Below are 25,958 nucleotides of genomic sequence, written 5' to 3' on the forward strand. Positions count from 1 at the left end.
GGGACGCCGGCGCGGGCGAGGCGGGCCAGGCGGCGCCGCCATTTTGTGAGTCTATAACACGGAGCGGTCGCGCTCGTCCCGCTATTGCGGCGCCTCCCCTCCGCTCCCGACGGGTCCTCTCCGCGTGCAATGGACGGGTGAGTCCCGCCCGGCGCCGCGCCGGGGCCGCGAGCGCTGCCGCCGGGCCCCTCCCGGGCTGCGGAGGCGGCCGCGTCGGGGACCCGCGCCGGGGGCTGGGGCGGTACCTGTGGGGGGCCCGCGGGCGCGGCCGGGGCGGGCGGGGGGGGTCTCGTGTGCGGGCGGCACCCCCCAGACCCTTCCCCGCGGGCGGCGGCGGGAGCGGGGGCGGCCCCGGCGCGACACCTCGTGCGGGCCGGTCCCGCGTGCGCTCCCGCCGCTCCGGGGGTTCCGCCCGGGGGGCGCTCCGGGGGTCCTGGCCGGGGGAGGTTCCGAGCGTCCCGGCCGGAGGGGGGGTCGGGGGTCCCGCCGGAGCCGGGCGGGGGGCGGCGGGCCGGGAGCGCCGCGGGGGCGGGCGGGCGGGCGGCCCGGGCGCGGCCCCGCGGGGGCGACGCGGGCGGGGCGGGCGCACCTGGCGGGCGGTGATTCACGGCCGCGCTCCCTCCCATTGTCTGGCGCTTCCGCGGGCGGGGGCGGGGGGGCTCTCGCCGGGCTCCTTTTGTGGCCGGGTTTCGGTCGCCAGGTTTCGCAGGGGCGGGCGGGCCGGGCTCCGCCGCCGCCTCACCTGAGCGCCGCAGGTACGGCCCCGCTCCCGCCGAGCTGCGGGAGGACGCTCCGCTCCGCGGCCCCTTCGCGGGGAGTTTCCAGAGCGCAACTTTTGTCGCGTCGATTCCTCTTTAAGCAGCGCCCGGCGGGGCCTCGCTGCGGCAGAGTTGGCTCTAAAGCGGGTGTTTTATCAGGGGATCTCTCGAAAGCGAGATCTCCGTGCTTCTCTCATCCTGTATGGCATAGTTTTTTTGTGATCTGATTTTTTGTTTCTTCTAGCGCTCAGTAGTTAAAATATTTCTGAAGGCCTCCGAGTGAGCAGTTTGTTTTCCCACAGCCATAAGTACGGGAAGCCCAAATTAGTGCCTTCTCGCTTTCTGCCTCGGAACACTGGTCTGGGGAGAATTAGGCATAGTCACATGTCTGGGTTTTTTTACACACTGAAAAAGTGGCGTCTCAGTGTTGTTTTCATCTTAAACCCCATAAAAATTGTGTATCTTACAATTTTTGCAGTCCAGGATCGCTCTACTGCTTTTAACCAGTTGCTCACCATGTTGAATGATATTAAAAAAAAACAACAAAAAACCCCAACAAACCAACAAGTTCTCAGCACGTAAGATCACACATTCTAGTGGCAAAAATCGGTTTGATGTCAGCTGTGGTTCCTGGGAAGGCTGGTGTTCTGTGCGTGTTAAAGTAGTGCTGTTTGAATGTAGAAGTTTTAGCGAAACACGCGAGTCTCAGTTACCCCTCCTCTTTTGGAGATCCTGGTGCGGGATATGTTTGCCCTGTAAAAGTGTCCCCTGTCTCCTGCTGAAACTTCAAAAGCTGCTTCAGAGAATGGTTTTAAGTTTTGCCGAGCTGGCAGTGAGCAGCCCCCTGGCTCCAGGCTGCTCCCGTCTCCTTCTCCCGAAAATGATCTCGAGCCGTGCCCGAGTGATCCCCTTTGAATAAGTTGCTTTGTTAAAACACGCGAGGAGTCCGAAATGCTGCTTTGGAAAATGACCTGGAGGTTTTACTGGTGCTGCTTAATTTTTCCCCTTATTGCGTAGGAATTATCCATTATTCCATAGGAAAAAAATAATTTTTATGAAGGGCTTTTTTGCATGTTCTTTCGGAACTGGGAAAAGTTTTAATCCCATCCTGAAGGCTGATGTGCATGAGAGGAGAATGAAGCTTGGGATAATTTATTGAGGGGGTGTGTGAACTGGAAGTATGTCTCACATTTGAATAAAAGTTCTGAAATACTGTGGAGCTTGTTTCCTGTGGTATTTGTTATCAAGTGGGCTGCAGTAATATCCCAGGAATCGATAGCTCTTGGCAAATAAAACAGCTCTTCCTGTTGGATGGTTCTAAATGCCATTCCCTGCTAAGGCACTTTATGTAAAACATTTCCTGTGCGAGAGGCCCACAGGAGGAACAGGAAGTGGGAGAAACTGCTGGGGTAAGTTGGAGAGTTTGGGAAACCTGGGACATCCTGTGTTCTGGCTGTGCTTGGTTGGCAGTAGCTGTTCTGAGGTTGTGGAGACGCCTGGGTTAATGTTTGTGTGTTCAGTGATGCTGGCTCCTTGAACTGCTCCCTGCAGATGGGTTTCATTAGTTCACTGCTGCTGCCCCTCGGGTGCAGCCAGCCCGTCTGCCCTGCGGGTGCCCGGCTCTGGGCCGTGGAGCGGTGTCAGACACGGCCTCCTCCGAGCACTTCCCTGGAAAATGCGGAACTATCGCGTGGCTTCCCACAGCAGCCGTTGGGTTGGGCTGTGGCTCCAGCTGCAGAGCGCTGGGTTATGATGACACGGCAGGTTGGGGGGAAGAGGAAGTGTGAGGAGCTGAGCTGGCTCCTGCTGGGGCTCCTTGGTGGAGCTGGGGACGCTGGGACGGCCTAATGAGATCGAGCAGGATTTAATTCCCTGAAAAGTTATGAACCGTTGCAAGAGGAGAGGGAGGTAAGAACTAGCAAATGCAAGTTCTCTCACATTAACTCACCATGTCAAGTTGTTCTTGAGTACTCCAGGTTTCATAGTGCTGGTTCAAGAACGACTGCCCTGCCTGCCCTGTGTCCCCCTGCTCTGTGGAGCTGCTGCAGGTCGGTCAGCCGGCCACTGCCGGGCCCTGTGCTCTGCAGTTACAGGCAGCTCTGTGAGAGGGGGGAAGCGGGCAGGCCTGTGGACATGGCAGTCCAGAGGGGTCGTTTCTGCTCTCGGTTTTGTGTTGATGCTTTACAGGGGGTTGGAGTTTATTAAAAAAAGATGCAATCTCCAGTGCGAGGGTATAACTGAAATCCTTAGGCTGTCCTGAGCACTTCCACGAAACAGTAATGTGGAGGTGCTGTAAGGCTCTGGGAGATTGTAGGCAAGCATTCCAACTGCACTGGTGGAAGATGTTGCTCTTAGGTGATGTGTGTTGTGGTGTAGAGAGTTCACTGCTGACAGGAGCTGGGTTGCTTGAGGTACAGCTGGTGCTAATTTTCATCTTAGTTAATCAGAAAGTCTCATTTTAGAAGGTTTAAGTGTCTTAGGTAGAGTTTAACGAGTGATTTTTGCTAGACTTGATAGAGGAATCCTGTGTAGGGCGTACCCCAGGTTGGGACTGCCTGTACATCCCCTGCTGTGGCTCCAGCAGTGCCTGGAGGGCTGCTCTGAGCCTGCCCCAGCTCCTGCTCCACGGGGACACAGCCAGGCTCTGTCCCGGGACCGCTGGAGCCCTGGTGCTGGTGTCTGCAGCCCTGCTGGAGCTGCCCTGGCAGAGGCTCGGGGGTGTCAGGGGGACAGGACCCGCAGGAGGGGATGTTGGTGGCAGAGCTGACTCTCTTCCTCTCGGTGTGGTCAGACGGGGTTGCATTGCTGGGCTCGGGGTGTTCGTTCCTCCCCCCCAGGCCCTTGCAGGAGGAGCAGGCGCTGCCATAGGGAGTGGGAGAGCTACAGTTTTCTGGCACTGCTGGGTCTTGGGTCTCCACCATCACCATCTAATAATTTTTCTTTGTATAAACTGTCCTTGGCTCACCTGCAAAGACAACTGTGCACTTTGACTTGCTTTTTTCTTACTACTGTAAACTATGCTGGATTTTTGTGGCAAACCTATCTAACTTTTTTAATCCTTTTCTTTCTTTTTTCTACAGCATTGTCCAAGATATAACAGTTGGTACAAAGGTAGGCACTTCTCACTTTTTCTCTCTTTTTACACTGCTCAGCATCTGACCTAGTTTTAGCCTTAACAAATGTAGATCTTCAGCTGTAAAGGGTTATTTCTGGTACCACGTAAATTGGTTTTAACCAGAAGGTAATTTAGTTTCATGTGCATTTAAAACTTATAATATGGCTCAGCATTTAGCTCTTGGCATTTGGACATTGATTATCAACTTTATTGCATTTAGGAACAGTCTAAAATGTCGAGCCATGCCTGTTACTCGTGTACTAGACAATGCTTCTCCATGGAGAAACTGATCCTTTTCCTTTGGAGAACTCCGTTTCCTTCGTTTGTGTGAATTCCTGTTCAGTTATATGTCAGAAATCCTTCTGCCACAAAAGGGAGCGTTTAGCTGTTGATTTTTATTTCCTGCTAGTACAGCAAATATGACCTTTGCCTTTCTAGTCTGAGGTTTGGAAAGCGCAGCCTTAGCCCTAAACTCAAAGTGCTGGAAAGGAGGCTCCTTATCTGCTGCGGGAGGCAACAAGGGTCAGCGCTGGTGCTGTGAAATGCAGGGCTGGAATGTGCAGGACAGCCTGGCCCTCCTTCCCGGGCTGAAGGGCTGGCTTTGACTCGGTGTAGCTCTGGGGTCAGGACTGCAGGGAGCTCAGCCCCGTCTGAGTGCTGGCCCTCGGCAAAGTGTCACTGGCCAAGCGCCGGAGTGACCGAGAGCTACCAGTGGCCTTGGCGGGGCTGGGGAAGGGGTGCCTGGGGCAGAGAGGCCGAGGGATGGGGCTGGTGGAGCCTGGCAGTGCCACGAGCCGGGTGTGAGCATCGCACAGAACTCGCTGCTGGCCAGGTGGAAGTACAGAGCGAGCTGTGGCTGCAGCTCAGCACAGGCAGCTTTTGGGTCTGAGAAGCGTTAAATGCACGAAGGGGCTCTAAGGGCTGTAGGGGGAAAGGTTGCTCCAGCTTTTCCTCCTATGTGAATCTGAAATTTGAATTAGTGATAGTGTCTGGTTCTGGCTGAGAATGCTGCCTGCTGCAAGGAGTGCAGTTTGCCATCGGATGCAAGGAGGAGAGGCTTGAGCCTGGACCACAAAGGTTAGTTAATAGTTCATAGCCATTATGAAAGGTGGACCAAGGCATCCCTTGATGCAGTTTGCTCTGCTTTATTGTTTTAAAAGGCAGGCTGCTGACCTTTTATTTTATTATTTTTCACATCCTTAACTTACATATTAAGAGTATTCACACCCACTTATTAATTTTTCTGAGATCTTAGTTTAATTTAGTTTCTTAAGAAGTCCCCAGATGTCCTCATGGCTCACTCCTTTGAGCACTGTACTGCCCAGTGGTCTTATTTTTAATCAGGTGTAATTGTAGTAGCCATTCCTGGCTCCTCAGTTTAAAGTGTGTGAATTTGTTTAGGAAGCTCATTGCTATTCTGGTGTGGGGATTCCTGATGCAAAGCCTTCTGGAATGTCCTGCAGATTAGGAACACATGATATAAGACTCACTTCTTCCCATAATTTCACTGCTGTCTGAAGAGGAAGTGTGGCCCTAAGATGGAGGCCTGAGGTGCTGCTTTGACCCTGCAGTTTCCTCTTCCAAGTAGTCTGATCGAGGTCCCTCTCTCTTGTATCTCCTTGCCCTCTGTTTAATTTCCTTGGATATCACTGTTCCTTCACACTCTTAACAGTCTCTGAGCAGGACTGACTGACTAGAGAGAGGATGAACTGTGACATGTCCTTCTTTAAGTGAAATTGCATTTTGGTGATTGAAAAAGTCTCAGAATAGTTTAGGTGCTGAATAGTCCTGTAGTTTCTTGCTAAAGTTAAACTCTGCTTGAAAGATTTTGCTTCCATAAACCAAAAGTGCAGTTCTGTGGTGTTTGAGAAGTTAATTTTTAAAACAGGCTTCGCTGGAGTGTGATAGAGACTGACTGCATAGAAGTGATTTGTGGTGAAGCCAGGATCTTTGCCATGGGAACCGTAATTATGGCTTCAGGCAGCGGGCCAAGAATGTTGTGAGGAAATTCCAGTCCCCTCCTATGGCTTTAGTTAGAGGCTGCAACAAGCTGGCTCTTGTGGCCTCCCAACAGGCGTGAGCACACATGGGAGCCACATGTTGGTGGCAGGGGACATGGGTGGCAGTGGGTCAGCTGGGTGTGCCAAACAGCTCCATCTCACCTGAGAGTGCCACACGCTGCCTTATGCACCTGGGTCTTGAATTTATGTATCTGCTCATAAAATGGTTGTAGAAAATACTGGATTTTAAGCTCAGGCTTACTTTGCCCTAAACCTGGGACGATTTAAAAAAATAGGAAAATAACACATGACAGTTACTCAACTGCACCTTTTTAATCCCACAAGTGTAGGGATAGATTCTGATCTCTGACTCTGATGTCTCCTTCAGGTACTGTCAGACTGGAAAATGCAGGTGTGCTGGTGCCACGTTTGTTGTTCTCATACCAGCAAGAAGGGGAAGCATTATTTAATTTCAGATTCCCCATGGCTCTGCTACAGCTCCTTTAAGCTGTGCTTGCTTGGGCCGGTGTTTGAGCCGTCCCATCCATCAGCCCTCTGACAGGTGGGGCAGAAATGTCCTTCCACAGGTTCTGTATTCCTGGAGTGACTCATCCAGCAGTATTTCTCTCTCACAGGATTTGTGTTGAGCTTTGCCAAGGCCCCCTCTGCTCCATGGCAATGATTTAAAAGCTCAAGGTTGACGGGTAGTTAAGTTTCAGCTTGGGAACAGTAGATCATAAAGCCTGGGTGTGTACTACCCTACAGAGCCAGCATGACTGCATTGCTGTAGCACTTGGAGTTTAGGAATTTTGGGCTATTTAAACTGGCCACACCTTTTATTTGCTCAAAGGGCAGGTTTGTTTCTCAGGGTGTCTCCATAGTAGCAAAGACTGAGAAAGTGGGGAGGGGCTGGTGGATGAGTGGGTTGAGGATCCGGCTTTGCTGTGTGGCTGGTGTGTGCTCGAGCTCAAGGCAGCTTGTTGGCAAAGCTCAGGGTGTGAGCAGGTGCTCTCGTGCAGCACTGGAGGGTCTGTGGCTTTTAGGACCTCCAGGGCTCGTGTGTAGCCCATAGAAACAGTGCCGGCGCTTGCAGCAGTACCATGGTAGGGACCTGCCCTGCTCTGACCAGTCACCTGCCTTCAGAGGGGCTGGGGTGTGTGTGTGTGCCCAGTGTGCCAGTGGGGATGCCAGTGTGGAGCTTGACGTTGGCTCCTCTGGAGAGGTACCAGCCTGAATCTTGTCCAGGCACGAGGGAGGCTGTAACAAGTTTTGAAAGCCCAAAGTGGCAGGTGACTGGTGTTGGCTGAACAGAGTGTGGGTTAAAAATAAGTGTCCTCTGCGCCTGCCAGATAGGCTGATGCCCCTACCACAGGTCCACTGTGTCCATGGAATATGCTGACTGCTGGGTTGAATTTAATTTGGTTAATGGTATGGAGCTTTCTTGGTACATCAGCCATGAGCAATTTGGTGAACTGAATTGAACCCAACTCCTTTGGTTCTGATCAGATGATAAATTTTGTGTCCAAAGGGTGAGTGACACTGAGCTGGGAGCAGCATCGTGCTGTGATGAGGCTGCAGGGTCTTAAAGTTGCTTTGTGTTGGCCTTAACTTCCCAGCATCCTGATGGGGATGCAGGTGTGGTGTGTGTTCTTCAGAGGTGTTTCACAAAAAAAGTTGGCTCGTGGTTTGTGTTTCTGACCCAAATTGGAATGTTTTTCACACAACTTTTAACTGACTGAAGAGTGCTGGAGGCAGGAGAGGGGAATAGAGGGAGAACATAAGGGAGCCTTGCTGGATGTGAGTCTTTGGTGGGAGATGAGGAAAACTGGCATCCTTCCTAGTAGTTTAAATTTAGTTCCATTCTTGAATCTCAAATCTCTCGCAAAAACTGTTGGAATGTAACATGAGTGTGATGATGATGTCATCAGACTGGATTTCTCTTAATAGTTCCTTCACAGAGATTTGAGCTGTGAACCGAAGGATCAGAGCGTTCCTGCGTCCCTCTGGGACTGACCTCGGACAGCCCTCGATGAGCTGCTCTGTTCCTCCTGTGCTCAGAGGCATTTTCTTGCCTCTTTGATCAGAGCAGAGGGTTTGCCTGAGCTCCTCAGTGATCTGTGTCATTTTTGTGAAAATATCACGGTGGTCTTTTGTTGGCTCCACAATACTTTTCCAGTCACGGGGGAGGTGAAGAGCAGTGATGCCCACGTGCTCTGGCTTCTTGCAGGACAGATTTTCTTTGGTTTCTTTTCAGAGGGGGGTTTCCAGGTGCAGCTCTTCCCTGCTTTGCTTTCTGTAAGTGCCTGTTAGCTGATGGCCTGTTAGCCTCCATAATCCACCTTTTCCCTCACAAGTGCTGCTATCCTGTGTCTGTCAGAGCAGTGTAAGATGCTCCACATCCAAAGGCAGGGAGCGCTGCTGCCCTGTAGGGTTTTCTCAGTGAGCTGGGGAGAGAAACAGCTTTTTGTAGGTTTTGGGCTTGACCAACCTGTGCCTTCTGGCCTTTCTGGTCATTGCCCCTTTCCTTCTCATGTACCCTGTCTTTTTGACATTGCTTTAATTTTGTTTTCTATCTGAAAGTTGATTAATATCACTTGTTTGACTTTAAATGAATATTTTTGTGATCGTTCACTTTGTTTTCTAGCCTTTTGCACAGGCAGGATGCAGTTGACTTACTGTAATCCATTTAAAATAAGTGCTGGATCTTAAGTAGATAAAGGATTATATAGGGCAGCTGGGAATTTCTGTGGCACTTCTAGGTATGCTGGTAGAAGCTGAGACAATCTCTGGCCTCATTCCAGAGTGTGGTAAACCAGGTAAAATCCTGCTGGCAGTGAGGCAGCACGTAGTGTATGTGAATGAGATGTTGCTTTTTAAGATGTGAAAGCTTGTACAGACTAAAAATTCTGAAGACTTACTTGTTAAAACTTTAAAGCAAAGCAAGGCTTCGAGTTTGGGTGGTGGTCAAAAAGATAACTGGAGAACATATGAAATGTTAAGTTGTACCTTGCCTCCCTCTCCATGGCTCAGAAAAGGGAACGAAGTGTTGGCAGCAGAGCTGCCCCAGAGTGTGATTAAATTAGTGCAGCTTGGGCAAGGGGCCTCCTGTAGCCAGGAGTGTCAGGCCAGAGGAGGCTGCTGGCATGGAAACCCCTCCCGGCAGGGTTTCCGTGGTGCCATTGTGCTGCTCCCTGGGGATTTGGGTGGTGGAAACAGCCCTGCTCTGCTCTAGGTAGGATCTGGCAGTGTAACTCCAGAAATGGTGGTTGTTTTCAGTCAACAGGAAGAGGAGATTTGTTAGTTCAAACGAGGAATTTGATGTGCTGCAAGCACGCTGTGGCTTCTGTTAATCTTGTCATAAAAATACCAGCTGCAAACGAGTGGCTGAGCAGAAATGTCAGCATAATTAATGCCTCTGTGAGCAGGGATGGGAACTGGGGGCTGGAGAACCATATCTTGAAGTGCAGCTGGGCCTCCCCCAACAACTCAGCAAATGCAGCAGGGAGAGAAGCAGTGCTGTGGGTGGATGTGGGTGTGAGCACTGAGCACCCACACAGCCCTTGCTGGGTTTGCTTTGTTTTAAACCTAAATTAAATTACATAAAACTTTGGAATCAATAACTTTTCTGCTGGCTTTCCCAGTATAATTCAAAATACCCAGTGGGTACGTTGTTAGTGAGAAAGTCTTCTAAACCTGTTCAACCAACCAGACTTGCTTTGGTTCCTCTGCCTCTACTGAATTGGGTACTTGGTATGAAGCATTTGAATTTATGCTGTGGTTTTACAGAAACTCTTCAGAGTTTTTAATATGTACAGAAAGAACAGACTAGACGAGTCTGGAAAGAGACTGGTGATCCCTGCAGTGTAAGGGCAGAGAGCTGATCGAGGCTGCTGAGCACCCACTGCTGGGGGCAGGGTCATAGAGAACTGGGTTTCAGTTTGCCTCGGGTTTGGTCATTCCAAAAAGGAATGATTTCCTGTGGCTATCCAGTATCAGCTCCAAAAGGAACGGGGGAGGAACACACGCTGATGAAAAGTCGTGGTCGATGCAACCTCCTCGTGCTGGGCACTGGGCTGGGCACTGGGCTGTGTGGTGTGGGGATGGCAGCTCAGGGTAACCCCTGCAGCTCCTTGGGGCGCTGGGTCTGCTCCTCCTGCACTTCAACAGCCACCCCTCTAAAGGGAGATGTGGGAAATAACTTTGCTGTGACTGTGCAGTACTACATGTACTGTCTGTAAACTTCCTTGTGTAGAGAAAAGACCTTGGAATAACTGCGGTTTTCCAACTACGGCAGTCTTCCCTCTTCGTTTGCATGTACTTCCAGCTGGGAAGCTTACAAATTGGCTGCTGCTGCTTTTGATGTCGAACAGTCATCCCCCTCTGCCTCCCGGCTCTGGTCACAGTGGGCAGCACAGGCTGTCTCCGAGATAAGAGGGGAGTGGACTGGAAATTGCTCTCGTTAAAGAGACACAGACACGACATGGACACGGGGAGCCCAAGCCTGGCTGCAGTGACATCCTTATCACAGGGCCTGCCAGGAAGTTCTCAAATATGCAAAAAAATGTTTACTTTAAACAAGCCATTAGGAAAGTTAAATTCAGGGAATAGAAATTCTTTCCGTAATAGCATAAATGCTTGTTTTTCCAGTTTCTAGTTTCCTAGGGTTGCCTCCATGAGAGCCAAGTGTGTGGCCTGTTCTCCTGGAGTTTGCACGATGGATTGCAGGAGTTGCCCAGTATGCTTGCACGGACACACCGAGTTGTACTGGAAGACCTGGGGTTCTGGGTGTGCAGAATTTTACAAGTTAATATTTAGAAACATGTTTTAAAGTGGTGAAGGCCCGTTAAATCCTGATGCAAGGGCTTTCCTGAGGCCAGAACCACCTGTCTGTGTGGGTAGGACTGTGCTTTGGCCGATGGTTCTTGTCAGCAGCTACCAGGTGGATCCCAGGCCATGGGAAGCTGTACCTGGAGTGGCTGCAGCAGTGTGGGCACAAGCGTGTTCTTACAGTTAAACTGGAGGATTTCTTTTAGCCTTGGATTTATGCCTTGATTTGAGTCATCAAAGGATGGGCTCACAGTCTAGTAGCCTCTCAGCCCAGCTTGCCTCTTGCTGTACTCAGGAATCAAAGTGCTAATTAGACCAGCTGTTAAAAGGCCCGTTCCTAATGACTGCACCAAGGGAGGAGGAGGCCTCTGTGCACAGAGCCTTGGTGGGACCTGGTCAGTGCTTGCAGGTGACCAGCAGCAGCACATGAACCACAGTTGGGAACCTGGCCTAATTCTCCTCTTTGGGACATCAAAGTCCTTGAAGCCTCTTTGAAGAGCTGGCAGTGAGTAGTCAAACAAGAAATTCAAGATTTGAGGGGGAAAGAAAAAAAAACCAAATTGTGTCTGTAGCTGGGTGTTCTGGGGTTCTCGGTGACCTACTTTCCCAGCCTGTTTGCTGGGAGAGTGTGCAGAGCTTTTCTTCTGCAGAGATCCTGTTTCTGCAGGTGCCACCAGATACAGGGCATGTGGAAGATAAGGGTTTCTGGTGCCACGGTGTGGAGCGGGGTATGTTTCCATCAGGGTGGGTGGGAGTTAGCTGAGGCAGGGATGAGCTCTGAGCTTTTCTGTATGATGAAAGCCTTTTAGTGTGGCATTTCTGTGGAAGAGTAATGTAGAAAATGATGAGAAAGTACTCTTATGTGTTAGATCTGTAGTATCATGCTCACTCACAATTTACAATGGGATTTGAAATCTTCTGTGAAACTTGAAATTAAACCATGCTGATTGTAAGCTGTATTGTGTATGCAGGTACAGATTGTGCTAAGAAGTCATTTGTAGTCACGTTTACTTTTGTCTTAGTGGTGTTTTTCGTGCCTCCTACTTGGGTTAGACCAGTCCTGGTCAGTTGAGGTGGTTTGTGGGACTTTCCGGGGAATGTTGTTACCAGAAGACACCTTCCACCAGGTCAGGGTGCTCTAAACCCTGTCCAGCCTGGCTGTGAACACTTCCAGGGATGGGGCACAAAGTACATAGCTTTGGTTCATAACTGCCAAGTCATACCCAAAGAGTTTTGGCAGCTTCAGAGTGAAAATCCTGGGGCTAGGAGCAGTCAGAAACCTGTTGTGCTGGGTAGGGCAGGAGAAGGTGCCGGTCGGTGCACGGCGCTCGTGTGGTGGCTTCACACAACTCAGCAGCACTCTGGCCCCAGGATCCCTAATGCTGAGCTGAAAAGAGATACTGGACAGTGCTGCTCCATTACCAAACTGGATCTGACTGATACTTAATTCATGGAGGTGAGCCTCGCTGCCCACTGTCAGTGTGTTTTCACTTACACTTGTGTTCAGCTCCTCTCCAGCTTTCTCTCAGCTGTTCTGCTTTAGGAGTGCCTGGATAGAATTGAGTAAAATGCTGTCTGTTTACCTTCCATCTGTTCTCTTCCAGCGGGGACCTGACGAGCTTTTCTCTCCTTGTGTTGCTAATGGACCCTTTATCATGAACAGCAACGCTGCTTCTTCAGGTAATATTATGTAGAAACAAGCACAGCAATTATTTCTAAGTATTGCAAGTACTGTGAGGAGATCTGGATTTTCCTACGTAGTTGTAATTTTAAAATCTCTTAATTTTTCGTACTTATTAGGCCTTTGTAGGACAGTGCTGAATAATAATAATAAATTTCTGCCAAGAACGCCAGGCCAAGTGGAAAGGAATAAAGCAGCAATCTGGGGTTAGTGGCTCAGGCCTGCACTAGAAATGTGGGTGGGTGGGTGTGTGCTGTAAACAGGCTGTGAAATGGCCACTGGAGAGTTGATTCCATTGCAGTGGCATTCAGCTATGTCACTCCCATCATGTAATTTGGGGGGAAAAGAGAGCAAAACCATGTGTCTTCAGACTCAAGTTAACTTAGACTGGAATTTCTCTGTAATAGAGCAGTAACTGGCTGGGGAGCACAGTCTGTGTGTCAGCATTTGGGAAGTGCGTGCTTGTTCTTCCAGACCCTTCTCATCAGCAGTGACTCCTGTTTCTTACAGATAATGGAAATGACAGCAAAAAGTTCAAAGGTGACAGTCGAAGTGCTGGGGTCCCATCCCGAGTAATCCACGTCCGTAAGCTCCCCAGTGACGTCACGGAGGCAGAGGTCATTTCTCTGGGCTTACCTTTTGGCAAGGTCACCAATCTTCTAATGCTGAAAGGAAAAAACCAGGTATTGTCTCCATAATTGAAAGCAGGGATTGTGTCAAAGGCTCGATGAGTTTGTCATCAGGAAACCAGCTCCAAATTGTTTAAACAACTGCCGTGTGTTAGGAGTCAATAACTTCTGCATACTCTTATTTTACTTTTCTGTGATTATCCTATGAGCTGTAGAAAATACTATTTTCAGGCTGCAGAAGGAGCTCAGTCCATAATTACAGGTTGTCACTTATAATTAGCGTTAGGCCTGGTTTGGAAATTGCAGACCAGGGAATTATTTGAGCAGCAGTGTCATGAGTTGGCCTTTTTCACTCGGGCTGGCTCGGCAGCCAAGTTAGCAGCGTGCAACGTGGCCTATTGAGGACACCTTTCCAGATCCAGCAAATGAGCTGCGTGAGGCTGAAACACTCTTGGGTAATGCAGGAGGTGTGCACTAATTTGGTAACTAAAATTGTCTTGCAAATTAAGGAGTAAAAAAGCAAGTCAACTTTAATCATTGCTTAAAATGATGTCTTTAATCTTAATTATGGAAAGGTGCCTCTGATATATTGCGTGGTGTGATTATACATAAGTGCTTACTCACTACAGTCCCTTACGTTTGTGTTCTGAGGGAGAGAAGCCCCTGAGGGTGCAGAGCAGCGAGGGGGCTTCCTGCCCTGGAGAGAAGTGAAGGCTGGATTGTTGCTGTATTTTTGTGTTCTTGCAGACACTTATGTCTAAATACACATATGGAGATCTTAGGGCGACACTGAAGCTATTGCATTAAATCAGTCTGGAGAGGGAAGATCCTCATTTGTTCTGCTTACAGTCAGCTCTTAAACAGTTCCATGTGTGTAAGTGGGTTGTGAAAATCACTCCTGCTACGGCTTCGCTGGAGGTTCTGCTCAGGGTGACCTGCTACTGTCCTGGTGTGACGTGTCTGTGCTGGGTTTGACTCCCCAGGCTTTCATAGAGATGAACACAGAGGAGGCAGCCAACACCATGGTCAACTACTACACCACGATCGCTCCCATGCTCCGGAGCCAGCCCATCTACATCCAGTTCTCCAACCACAAGGAGCTGAAGACAGACAACTCTCCAAACCAAGCAGTCAGTTTGTTCTTTGTGTTGTCGTCCCAGGGTGGGGGGACAGTCAGATCTCAGCTGGTGGTTTGAGATCCAGGGGCTTGGGTAATGTCTGGTGCTTCAGGGCGTTTGTTTCTAGTGTTGGAAAGATTTCTGCAGAGTGCAGCCCTGATGAGGCAGAGCTCACCTGTGGTGGAGCACAGCCTGGTGCAGGTAGTGCAGCTTCAAGGCAGCAGCACCTGAACCCAGCAGGTCTTCAGGCTCACTCTGGGCCCTTGAAGGTTTCTATGCACCACACACTCTGCTGAGGGGAAAAAGTTCCTGTTTTCAGCTCAACTGCTCTTGGCAATCTTGTAGGACGGGAACACTGGAAAGAAATTCAAGTTACTTGTGGGTCCTTATCAGGGATGACTGCCAGTACATCCCCTTTGCCTCCTCTCCCTTTTCAGGATCAGAGCACCCAGTGCTGTGCAGAGGGAATGCTGCTGCTGGGTGACATTGCTATTGGTGCTCTCGCAGCTGGAGCACATGTGTGTGAGAGGGCTCTGCAGGAACACCCCCAGGCAGTTCTCACTCCTGAATCCCTGTGGCAGATATGCATCAATCTTTCAGTCTTGTCAGCTTCTCTAGGATTCTGGAGATGGTGTTTCACCCCAAAAGAGCCTCATTTTTCCCTTTTTATAAATAATGGGATAATTTTGCTGCATCTGTTGATGCTGAGCAAGGTTGATTTAGTTTGCATTTTTGCATTGCCCTGACTGGTTGGGGTGGTCTGTGTTGGCCCTGTTTCAAATGTGCCAAAGCTGTGGCGTCGGCAGCCTTGGGAGCAGCACGGGGCTGTCGTGGCTGTCGTGCTCGCTGCTGCAGCCGGCTGGTTGTTCACGAGCAGGAAGCTCCAGGAGGGCTGACAGTGTGTTCTTGCAAGCAGAAGTGTGGGTCTGACAGGGTGTTTGGTCCTGCAGCGTGCCCAAGCAGCTCTGCAGGCCGTGGCCACGGTGCAGACCGGGAACCTGGCGCTGGCAGCCACGGCTGCGGCCGTCGATGCGGGAATGGCGATGGCTGGCCAGAGCCCTGTCCTGAGGATCATTGTGGAGAATCTCTTCTACCCCGTCACTCTGGATGTTCTGCATCAGGTAAAACACGTCCCCACAACTGCTTGAGGTTCCTGGAGGAAGGGCCAGCAGCACCTGGTACATTGTTGTATTTGCAGTGTCTCTGGTTTGCGTTTGTACAGCGCGAGTTCTGAACAGAGCTGTCAGACTTCTCTGGAGACCTGACACCTACAGGAGATTGGTCCCACTCTGACCAGACTTTAATTTCCAGAGGTTTGATTCCTGGTCCACTTTAATTAGATTGATTACAGTTCCTCAAGTTCTCTTTAGGTTTTAGCAAAAGTAGCTGCACCTTGTCCTCACGCCAGGGCAGAGGAAACGTACAGTGTCCAGGAGCCATTTAGGCAGTGGCCAGTTTGGAAAGTTCCCACTGTCTGCTGCAGTTCTTAACTTCATCTTCGTGTTTAAAATGCACGCTTGACTGCATTAAAGAATCCTTGAAATTCCTGGAAAAGGTCTAGTTTGTGAAGGTATTTGTGAATCTTCCTGTGTAATAACCCAGAACAAACAAACTGTGTTTAGGGGGCGGTTCAATCACTCTGGTGTGTTCTAGGCTGATGCCCAGGGTGTGGTTTAAAACCTTCAGTGTTTCAGTTGAAAGTTGACAGGCTGAAAAGATGACTGTTGTTTCTGCATGTGATAAGAGATCAATATGAAATTATGTTACTGGTAATGTGATAACAAGATATCCAAATATTATCTTGCAGATTTTTTCCAAATTTGGTACAGTCTTGAAAATCATCACATTCACAAAGAACCACCAGTTTCAGGCCCTGTTGCAATATGCTGACCCCATGAGTGCTCAGCATGCCAAACTGGTGAGTGCTGCACGCCTGGATTACTCTGTCGGGTTTGCCTTGGTTAATCCAAGCTCAGGTGGGATGCTGGCATTGGGATGTGCTCAGAGGTGCTGCTGGGCTGGCACCAGCACTGCCCTGAGGGCAGAGCATGAGTGGGAGGGAATTGCCCCCACGTGCAGCGTGGGTGGCTCAGGGGCTGCCAGAGGGGCCGAATGAGGCAGAGCTGTCTCTGCAGGAGATACCTGCCTGTCCTCAGGTGGAGCCCTGGGGTGGCCTAACACCTTTCTCCAGAGAGCACTTGCTGTGAGCTTGGTCTGAGTGCATTTGGGTGAGGACTGGTTTGCTTCCTCCCAGTCTCTAGATGGACAGAACATCTACAACGCCTGCTGCACGCTGCGCATCGACTTCTCCAAGCTCACGAGTCTTAATGTGAAGTACAACAACGACAAGAGCAGAGACTACACCCGCCCAGACCTGCCCTCTGGGGACAATCAACCCACTCTGGACCAGACCATGGCAGCTGCTTTTGGTGAGAGTTTGGGGAGTGGGAGCAGAAAAAATCCAACTGGGGTGTGTGTGTGTGTCAGTGTGGGAAGGGGAGGGGGCGTCATCCTGGTGTACTGGGTCAGAACTTCAGCATACGGCGTGACTAGGGAGGAAAAGCTGGAATGGCCGGGGGTCGGAGCAGTGCAGGACGGGCGGGTCTGCCGCCACCTGGTGCTCGCCCTGAGCACTGCGCGGGCTCGGCGCCTCCTGCAGCGAGGGCCTTGTGTCCCGGTCACAGCTCACCCTCGGGGCTCTTTCAGGGACGGCGTCCTCAGAGCTGTTCCGGAACAGCAGGGTTAGCAGAGGAATCGTTTCTGTAATCTCTTGAAGTTCAGTGTTACACAGGAGGCATTTTTGAATTGCTGTTTGCGTTTTAGGGTTTAGCTTTAAACTAAATGTTTGTGTTGAAGAACAGATCAAGACATTACAGATAACTTTAGGCAGGTTTAGGTTAGATATTAGGAGAAGATTCTTCCCCCAGAGTGTGGTTGGGCACTGGAACAGGCTCCTCAGGGAAGTGGTCGCAACACAAGCCTAACAGAGTTGAAGAAGCATTTAGACAATGCTCTCAGGCACTTGGTGTGATTGTTGGGGCTGCCCTGTATAGGGCTAAGAGTTGAACTCAATGATCCTTAAGGGTCTGTTACAACTCAGAATGTTCCGTAGTTTTGGGAAATGTAGCATTTTCCTGCTGTTGTATGTCTTTGCATAATGTATATGTCTTTCCCAGGTGCCCCAGGAATAATCTCTCCTTCTCCATATGCAGGAGCTGGCTTTCCTCCTACTTTTGCCATTCCTCAGGCTGCAGGTACTGTATTTCGTAAGTTGAAATTTTACGTAGGTTTTCTGTTGTTGAAACATCTTGATGTTTTAAGTCAAAGTAGTGGTAGTTTTTCTGGGGTCAGCCATGTAAATTCTAAATGCTGGCACTTGGGTATGGACGGGACTGGTGTTCCAGTACATCACCTCAGCTAGGAACATTGTGTGCAGCTGCAGCACCTCTGGGCAATGTCCTGGTGACAGGAGGAAAATACATGAAGCAGGATGGGAGAGACAGTAAAGACAGGGTTTAAAATAATTGAGGGACATGGGGAAGAGATACAAGTTCTTGTGCTTTGAATTTCCTCATGGGATTGCAGAGGTTGGTTAGTGACCAAGAGTCTGAGATGAAAGATGGAGGTGCTGCACACTCACTGGAGTGCCAGTCTAAACAGGCTTTGCTGGGGCTCTCAGCATTCCAAGCCATGTTGACTTTCTGGGAACCTGATGGAATTTCCTTGCTTATGACAGACAAGCACAGACCAGGCTGTTGAGGCAATGCTGTTTTGGTAACATCCATCCCTGCTTGGGAAACAAGAAGGGCTGTTTGGGGGAGTAATCCATGGAATTGATCACTGGCAGTTGTTTCTCGAGCTCTAGAGCTCTTGGCCTTGGAGGGCCAGTACAGGAGGTGCCAGCTGGTTCTGGGAACAGCCCAGGAATGCCTGCAAATGCAGCTGCAGTGGTTCCCGTTCAGGAGAGCTGGGTGGGGGTGGCACAGGGTGCCTGGTGGTTGCATGCATGGTGAGAGCACGTTGTGCATGCCCTGGTCGGACGGACCCTCCCCACGCCCTGCGTGTGACTCCTGCCCTGCACAGCAGAGCTGAGGCTTTGTGCTCGTCCGCTGCTTGTGAAACGTGTGAGAGTGCTGAGGAACCTGCTCAGCACCGGGCACTGCAAAGGCAAAGCCTGTTAGAAACCAGAACATTTCCTGCAGCACCAGAAGTGGAGGCTCCTGTTGCCCTTAGGATACATGGTCACTGTTGGGAATGATGACTTGCATGGTTCAGAGAGTGCTGTTCTCCCTTCTGGTGCAGCAAATACACTAGAGTACATGCTGTTAATTCTTTACCGGTTAATATTCTTTAATTTCCAGGCCTGACAGTTCCAAATGTTCCTGGAGCACTAACTCCTTTGGCTATTCCAGCAGCAGCTGCAGCAGCTGCAGCAGGACGGATTGCCATTCCCGGCCTGGCTGGGGCAGGGCACTCCGTGCTGCTGGTTAGCAATCTGATCCCAGAGGTTAGTGCAGTCCTAACTTTACTTTTTTCTCCTTCCTGTTATCTCTGCTTTCACTTTCTGAACGTGGATTGGGCTGAAATTCATTGAAAGTGAAATCCTGCTGTACCCAAAGGAAGCGGCACCGCTCGAGCGGTGCCCGCGCTCTGCCGGCCCCACGTGCAGAGCAGAGCAGTACTCTAGTCCTAGTTGCTGAAGGGAAATGGGAAAGTCCATCTCAAATTGAAATTGCTCTTCCTTGGTTCAACACCAAGGATGCTGCCTGCCTGCTCTTGTCCCCCAGAGACTACAATGCCTGTCCCTTCTTCCCTTTTCTGTTTGGAGTCTCCCTGCCATTCCCATGGAATAGTGTCATTTGGGTCACAGAATAGCCATGTCCATTCCTTTTCCTTGGCATGTTGTAGTTTTTTAATACATTAATTCAGAACTACAGAGAGGCTTCATGCTGATCTTTGCTCTTTCTGTGTAGTGTCTGGATCCCTGCCAGCTTGACTTTGTACCTGTGCAGTATTTCCTCTGCCATGTGCTTGCACATTTCCCCCTTCCAGGATTTCTGGAAGTTTTTCCTTAGTTAAATCCCTTAACAACTCGCAGTTTACATTTTCAATTCTACTTAACTGAATGAGTTGAAATATTTGGGTTTCTTTAAAAATAAAGCAAGCAATAGTTGAACAAACATCTTCTTTAATGACAGACAGCTTCATAAGGGAATTGGATACGGGAGGCTTGGATTTTCCTTCAGTCAGCCCCTGGCTCTGGTTGGATTGAAAGTGTAGAACCTCTGGTATGCAGCAGAGTGATAAAGCTCTGCTGAGGAGCTGTAACTGGTGGGACTGTGCACACACGTTAATAGCACTTTGCAAAGCTGTAAAACTTACCAGTGCAGAGTCACCACAAAACCTCTTTGGATCAAAGGGGAAGCCTGGATGTGATGAATGATCAAAATGTTTAACTCTGGATGAGATGAACCAATTGGATGATGTTTCAGACTGCTCTTACCTGTCATTGCTGTTCTCTCCAGAGCATGAAATAATGGCAGGGGCTGTGGAACAACTTTGGGATTTGCTGCTCGTGCTCCCTGGGAACTGCTCTGCCATTCCAGGGACTCTCATCTCTGGCTTGTTCCATCATAAGTCTTAATAAGAACTGGCATTGTTATTCCTGACCAGTGATGCTGCCAAGTGTGTGCTCCAGGGATGCTCTTGGGTGCCTGGATGGCAGTGGCAGGACAACGGGTCGTGCTGCACCTCTTGATTTCTCACAGCCCCGAGCAGTGCCAGTGGGGACAGCTCTGTTCAGGCAGGAGCAAGCAGTTATTTCATGCCCTGTGTTTTTTGAGGAGCTCTTCACTCTCCATCCAGCTTGTCTTTGGGCTAGAGAGACTTTGGGACTTGGACTGAAGCTGTAAACTAACAGACATGAAACTTTTTCCATTGCCTGTATAATCAGTGTTGTAGAAACTTACCTGTGCCACAACCAGTTAGTAAAGAAACAGTATTGCCTGGAGTGACTGCTCTGCAAATGAGGTGTCAGTCCCTTTATCCAAAGTGCTTACAGCAGGCCTTGGAGGGGGCTTTTGGGGCAGTACAGCTGCTCATCCAGATGATCTGTTCCCTTAAAGCAGTGCTTGGTATCCGTGGGGGATGTTCCTTTTTTCCTGCCAAGTGCTGTGGCACAGGTTGCTTCCTGCAGTGCCTGGCCCTGGAGCAGCAGATGTGGCTGTTTGTGACTTGGTTCATGAAGTCATTTCATCCAAGGAATTTGTGTAAATGGAGAAAGTCTTTTGAGTTAAATTTTAGGGAATGCCACTGTGATTGAATTGGGTGTTGCAGCCTGTGGAAGTCACTCCGTGGGGATACTGTCTCTTACATCTTTGTATATCTGAAGTAAAAATGCCTTTTCTTTATCATTGTGTTCCACTAGGTAAAACCTATTAACTGTTTCTGTAAGCGAGTTATTGTATGTAGAATTCTATAAATCTGACTGATGGAACACTACATATTCCTTATGTATTTACTGACCTGTGTTTTTTGCTACTTTTTTCTTTTCTCCCCATCCCTGAATTTTTTTTCTTCCCCTGATCCGGAATTTCTTTGCCAACTGACTGCACGGTACTTCTGCTTCCTGTTGTTGCTTGAAACAAAAAATAAAAACATTCCCCTTCCAAAAAAAAAAAAAAACCAAAACAAAAAAAAAAAATAAAAACCCTGCTCTTCGGAAACCAACCTGCCCTTCAATATTAACCATCTTGAAAACTTCATCATCCATCAACCAATTTCGCCATTTCCTGCGGGGACTCTGCCCTTCCTCGTTGTGGACGATTTGTGCAACCTCGCTCTCCCCTTCGATTCCTTACCTCTTCCCTGTCCCTCCGCTGCCTTGCTCTGCTGTTCTCTAAAGAGAGTTACACCCCAATGCCTCTTTATTCTTTTCGGTATGTTATTATTCACACTTTTTATTACCTTGTTTTTCATTTATTTGAGATTACTTTTTGATACTTCAGAAATGTACAGTTTGCAGTTTGCCATTTTTTTTGAATGCGTAATTTTGGTTTTTACATTGTTTATTTAGTTTGCTGTTTAATTTAGTTTGCCTTTGGTTTTGGTTCAGTTCTGCATGGGTTATTGCTTTGCATGTCTTTGATAAGAGTTTTAAATTGTGAGAGCATGCAAAATTGTCCAGTCTTCTGGCAGTAAGATTTTGGCTTTTCGCTGAAACCCAGTGTCTTTTCTTTAATGTATTGTTCCATTATTATTCTGCTATGTAAGAATTCCCTTAATTAGAGCAGAATACGTAACCGTGGTTGAAATGAGATCAGTTCTGGTTGGGAATGGATTTTTTTGCTGTTGGATTGATTAGCTGATGTTAAGCTGAATGAGAACTTGTTTTGTTTTCCTATCTAAGACTGTTCTTGTTTACTCCCTCTTTGAAGGAGTCTATGGTGATGTGCAGAGGGTGAAGATTTTATTTAAGAAGCAAGAGAATGCCCTAGTTCAGATGACCGACGGGAACCAGGCCCAGCTTGGTAAGCTTGGGAGTGTCAGACTCTGGGCAGTAAGAGACAAAATGGGTAGTTAAAGCTTTAATACTGGCACTCTGTTCTCTTGCAAAAGAAGACCCAAAGCCTGCACGTGGCCGTGGGGCAGCTGTGGGGCAGGGGTAGCTCATGGGTGCAGGAGGGAAGCAGACTAAGAACACAGGGAGTCTGAGGGACCCTGCAGGGTGTGATGTCTGCGAGGGCAGGACTAGAGTGAAATTCTGGCTTTGAATTCGTGTCTGCCCAAACCTGAAGTGCCCCTGCAGTCAGGTGTGTCCTCCCTTGCAGCCATGAGCCACCTGAATGGGCAGAAGCTGCACGGGAAGCCCATCCGCATCACGCTGTCCAAGCACCAGACAGTGCAGCTGCCTGGCAAGGGCCAGGAGGAGCAGCGCCTGACCAAGGACTATGGGAATTCTCCTCTGCATCGCTTCAAGAAACCAGGCTCCAAAAATTTCCAGAATATCTTTCCCCCTTCTGCCACTCTTCATCTGTCCAATATTCCGTAAGTACCTGCTGGGGATGTGGCTGAGTACCTGAGTACTGGAGTGTTTGCAGCTTCTGTCTGAGTGCAGGCACAGGCAGCTCTGTGCTGCGGGCAGGAGAGCTGCCCCAGCTCCCTGTTCCATCTCCTTGCCATGCCAAGACGCTGCTGGTAGGGAATTTAGAAAAGTCTCTGATGACAATTAGTTTTTTGAGATTAACTGGGTCTGTCAATGTCCTTTTGACTGGAAACACTATTTCTTTCAGACCCTCAATAACTGAAGAAGATCTCAAGATGTTATTTTCAAGCAATGGTGGGGTGGTCAAAGGATTCAAATTCTTCCAGTAAGTGTTTTGTGTCATGTCCTCTCCTTACACTGGGCTTCTCTATGTGGGAAGGGTGGAAGTACTTAGTTCTAATCAAATCCCAGCTCAGGCTCAAAAAGGTGAGCAGAATCCTCACTAATGCAGCATTTGACTCTGGAATAAAGAATTCCTGAGTAACTTTGGTTTGAGCACTGGCTGAGAAGTTGGGCTGTATGTGCTTGCTACAGAGATACTCCTCTGTGTAGAGAGTGAGTGTAGTGCAAGTACCTGGAGGGGGTTAGTTCTCTGCCAGCCCCATCAAGTGCTGGATGAGAGAACTTGGATCGAGTTGGGGAAGCTCCTGCACTGGAACTGAACATGCCTGAAACTTGTGTCTTGTCAGGAAGGACCGTAAAATGGCTCTGATCCAGATGGGCTCTGTGGAAGAAGCCATTCAGTCCCTCATTGAGTTCCACAATCATGACCTGGGGGAGAACCATCACCTGCGTGTGTCCTTCTCCAAGTCCACCATTTAGAGCTTGGGAAGGCCTGAGACAAAATGGACTTGACTTAAAACCTGTGGGGCTCAGCCTTGACCTTAAAAGGCTGGACACCAGAGTTTCAACTTCCATCATTCCAGAAAAAAAAAAAAAAGCCACTTTAAAAATGCAGCTGAAGTGACCTTAAAAGACCAGAGATTTTATTTTTTTAAAGAGAAATCAGTTTACCGGTTTTTAAAAAAAAAAGAAAATTAACTCTAATTCCTCTTGCTAACCTTGCGGTGATGGGTAACAATCTTGACTGTTCCAATAAAAATCACAAGTTCAAGTTTACACTATGGAACCTGCTCTGGGAAATTCCCCTCCCCTCCTGCTCCTCCCCTAAAAAGCAGATCCCAACAAGTTTTATCAGGTTTCACATTGATGCCTTTTTTAATTTCTTTACCCATCCATGCCTTGAAAGACCTAAAACCACTGTGTGAATTCACTGTAGCGCCTTGGAGTCAGGATTGCAGTGACCAGGAGCTCCCAACCCGCCCAGCACAACTCTCGGTCGCATTGATCCCACCTTACTTGTGCACCTGCTGTCCTGTGCCTTAAACCTTCTACTTCTTGGGGGAAACATCCGAGCAGCAGGGAGGGGATGGGCAGAGCCGAGGGGGAGGAGCAGCTCTGGCCATCATCAGCTGGGGGAGCTGGCAAAGTGCAGGAAGGAAATGCTGGGCTGGGACTCGGGGCAGTCGTACCCACTGCCCGTGAGTGCCTCAGTCCCAGCGTGTCTTGTGCCGCTTCCCAGCCTGCTCGTGGGTCATTGCCACCTGCACCTCAGGTGGGAGTCACCCGAGACCCTTTGTCAGCTCGGACCAGAGAGGTCTGGGTGGGGGAGCGTTCCCAAGGCCAAATCACATTCCAGTGTCAGGAGCGAGCCCGTGGGCTCTGCCCTCACAGAGCGTTGGTGAGGGACAGGAGAGCCCCTGTGGGACACTTGAGAAGATGAATCAGAGTTTGTCCAAATTGTGTGTGTATATACCTAAACGCTTGGCTAGGATTTGGAGAATCCTTGGATACCCCATGATTAGAAAGGCGCCTGCAAGGCACCTTCGTGCCCCTAATTGGAGATAACGAGGCCGCTGTAGCTCCGCCATCGTTCTTAGAGCATGTCTTCAGCATTTGAGCTTTTGTTTGAATCCTTGTATTATACTTTGATGCCGTTGCTGTCCTCTGTGCCTAGCAATATTTCCAGTTGACCAAATATTCTAATCTCTTTATATGCAAAAGAAATAGTTTAAGTACCTTTTATAGAATGATAAGATGGTATAAACGTAATCTAAATTTACTCCTTTGTGGTATTACCCGTGTATACTGTACTTTATTTTCTTTGTTTTGTAATTGAAGCTGTAGGGCAGGAGTAGTTTCCAGGCTGAGGTCGTGGCTGAGGATGAGCAGAGCCAAGGGTGTGAGAGAACGAGCACAAACAGCTCGGGAATGGAAGGAAAAGGACCCAGGCTAAAGATTTTACCTTTTGAACCTATAAGCCCAGATATTGTTCTAGGAAGGGAATTTATTAAAAGTAGAATGCAGCAGATCGGTTTTTCCCAATGATACAACCATTTTTTTTTTTATTTTTTTTTTCTGGCTTACAACTCTTTCCCGGGCCATTCTGCCTTCTATTCCGTGTGATCCAATGTTGCCTTACATTTCCCTCTAACCTGCAACCTGTTCGGATGCAAAATAACAAGAATCTTGTACTTTTTTTCAGGGTTTTTCTGCAAATTGTGGACCAAAGTTTGTTTTTTAATTGTCTTAGTGTTGCAAGTTCTGATTTCCTTGCTTGGTGTGGGAGCTCTTGACTTGCCTAGCACTGAGTGTTTGGAAAAGTCTTAACTTTCTGTAGTTCCTCCCTGGACTCTCAAGGATATGATTTATGCTGGAGAAGTGTGTGAGGTCCGAGTGGGGGCCCGGCTGGGGCTGTGGTGTGCTGGGTCCCCCCAGTGACAGCATTGCCCCAGCTGCTTTTGGGTACCTCTAAATCCATGCTGGAGCCGGGGACCTCCCCCTGCAGAGCTCCCTGGGGCCCTGCCAGTGTCCTGTGCTCAGGAAGGCACATCTGGGGGTCTCGGTGGCTGTCGCCTCCTCCCCTCCCTGTTGAAAGACCCTCAAGGGGACCCAGCACAGCGGCACTGGGTGACCAGTCAGTGCCCCCATCACCCTCCCCCAGCGCTGGGGAGGCTCCCGGGGCCAGGCCCTGGCCAGGACACTCTGGGTGTCCTGTGCAAATCACGGCTGGATTGGGGTAACCGGGCCCCGGCACGGCAGGTGCTCCCTTCGGATCCTGTGTTTGCATGTAAAGAATGTGAGTAACTAAGGGTGTACATATTTATAATTTTTTTATACCTGTTGTAAGACATGAGGGGCAGCAAAACCCAGTTTTTTATGGTGACCAGATGTATTGTATATTTTGATAACAGCAATTCCAGGTTCAGTATTGTGGAAGGTGGGTGGGGAGGGGAAGCGTACACACCATCAGAATTCCATTGCCTCTTTCAAAGAATGTTTGTAATGCAAAAAGAAAAGAAATTAAAACTACTTTATAACAACCTTTGTACCTTTCTGTAGCTCCATTATTTCCTGTTGAGATTGTAGAAGCAGTTGGTGCCCAGTCTGTACTTGTGCTTTCAATAAATTCTTCTGTATCCTTCACTCCTGATCTTCCTCCTCTTTATTGTGCCTGTTTTGCTTCTGATTTTTCCTTCTCATGTAATTCCAGCTGCCTCATTTTATTTAACTTTGACTCTTCACACACTCTGGGCTGGCAGCTGTCCCTGTCTCTGTGGAGCATGGGATGGGGTCTGGCCCTCCAGCCCCTCGGTGCTGGGCCAGAGCCCCGAGACCTGAGGCTGGTTGGGCCCTCACTGATGTTCTGCCTGTGTCACACTCCAGCACTTTTTACTTCATGTTCCTAAACTTTCCATATGTTCTGGCTAATATCCATGAAAAATA

At 49.2% G+C, this 25,958-nt stretch overlaps 1 protein-coding gene across 3 annotated transcripts; it reads left to right on the forward strand.

The window, feature by feature from the left end:
* Window positions 1-3: 3 nt before the first annotated feature.
* PTBP1 (polypyrimidine tract binding protein 1) lies at window positions 4-25,658 on the forward strand. 3 transcript variants are annotated; one of them, XM_051810943.1, is made up of 15 exons: window positions 4-137; window positions 3,839-3,869; window positions 12,305-12,380; window positions 12,892-13,064; window positions 13,994-14,140; window positions 15,079-15,249; window positions 15,936-16,046; window positions 16,383-16,557; window positions 17,305-17,382; window positions 18,490-18,635; window positions 21,033-21,066; window positions 21,565-21,657; window positions 21,958-22,174; window positions 22,420-22,497; window positions 22,862-25,658. In XM_051810943.1, exons 1-15 carry the CDS (start codon window positions 130-132, stop codon window positions 22,992-22,994), a joined length of 1,671 nt encoding a protein of 556 aa, XP_051666903.1. In that variant the 5' UTR covers window positions 4-129; the 3' UTR covers window positions 22,995-25,658. The 3 variants fall into 3 exon arrangements, with proteins under 3 accessions (XP_051666903.1, XP_051666904.1, XP_051666902.1); XM_051810942.1 differs by lacking the exon at window positions 4-137 and adding an exon at window positions 2,134-2,666; XM_051810944.1 differs by lacking the exon at window positions 3,839-3,869 and having other exon boundaries at window positions 7-137.
* The last annotated feature ends 300 nt before the right edge of the window (window positions 25,659-25,958 follow it).

This window comes from Manacus candei, unplaced genomic scaffold (assembly GCF_025592945.1).
Source record: "Manacus candei isolate 608988 ecotype Guabito, Panama unplaced genomic scaffold, ASM2559294v1 h1tg000080l, whole genome shotgun sequence".
NCBI classification, from domain to species: domain Eukaryota; kingdom Metazoa; phylum Chordata; class Aves; order Passeriformes; family Pipridae; genus Manacus; species Manacus candei.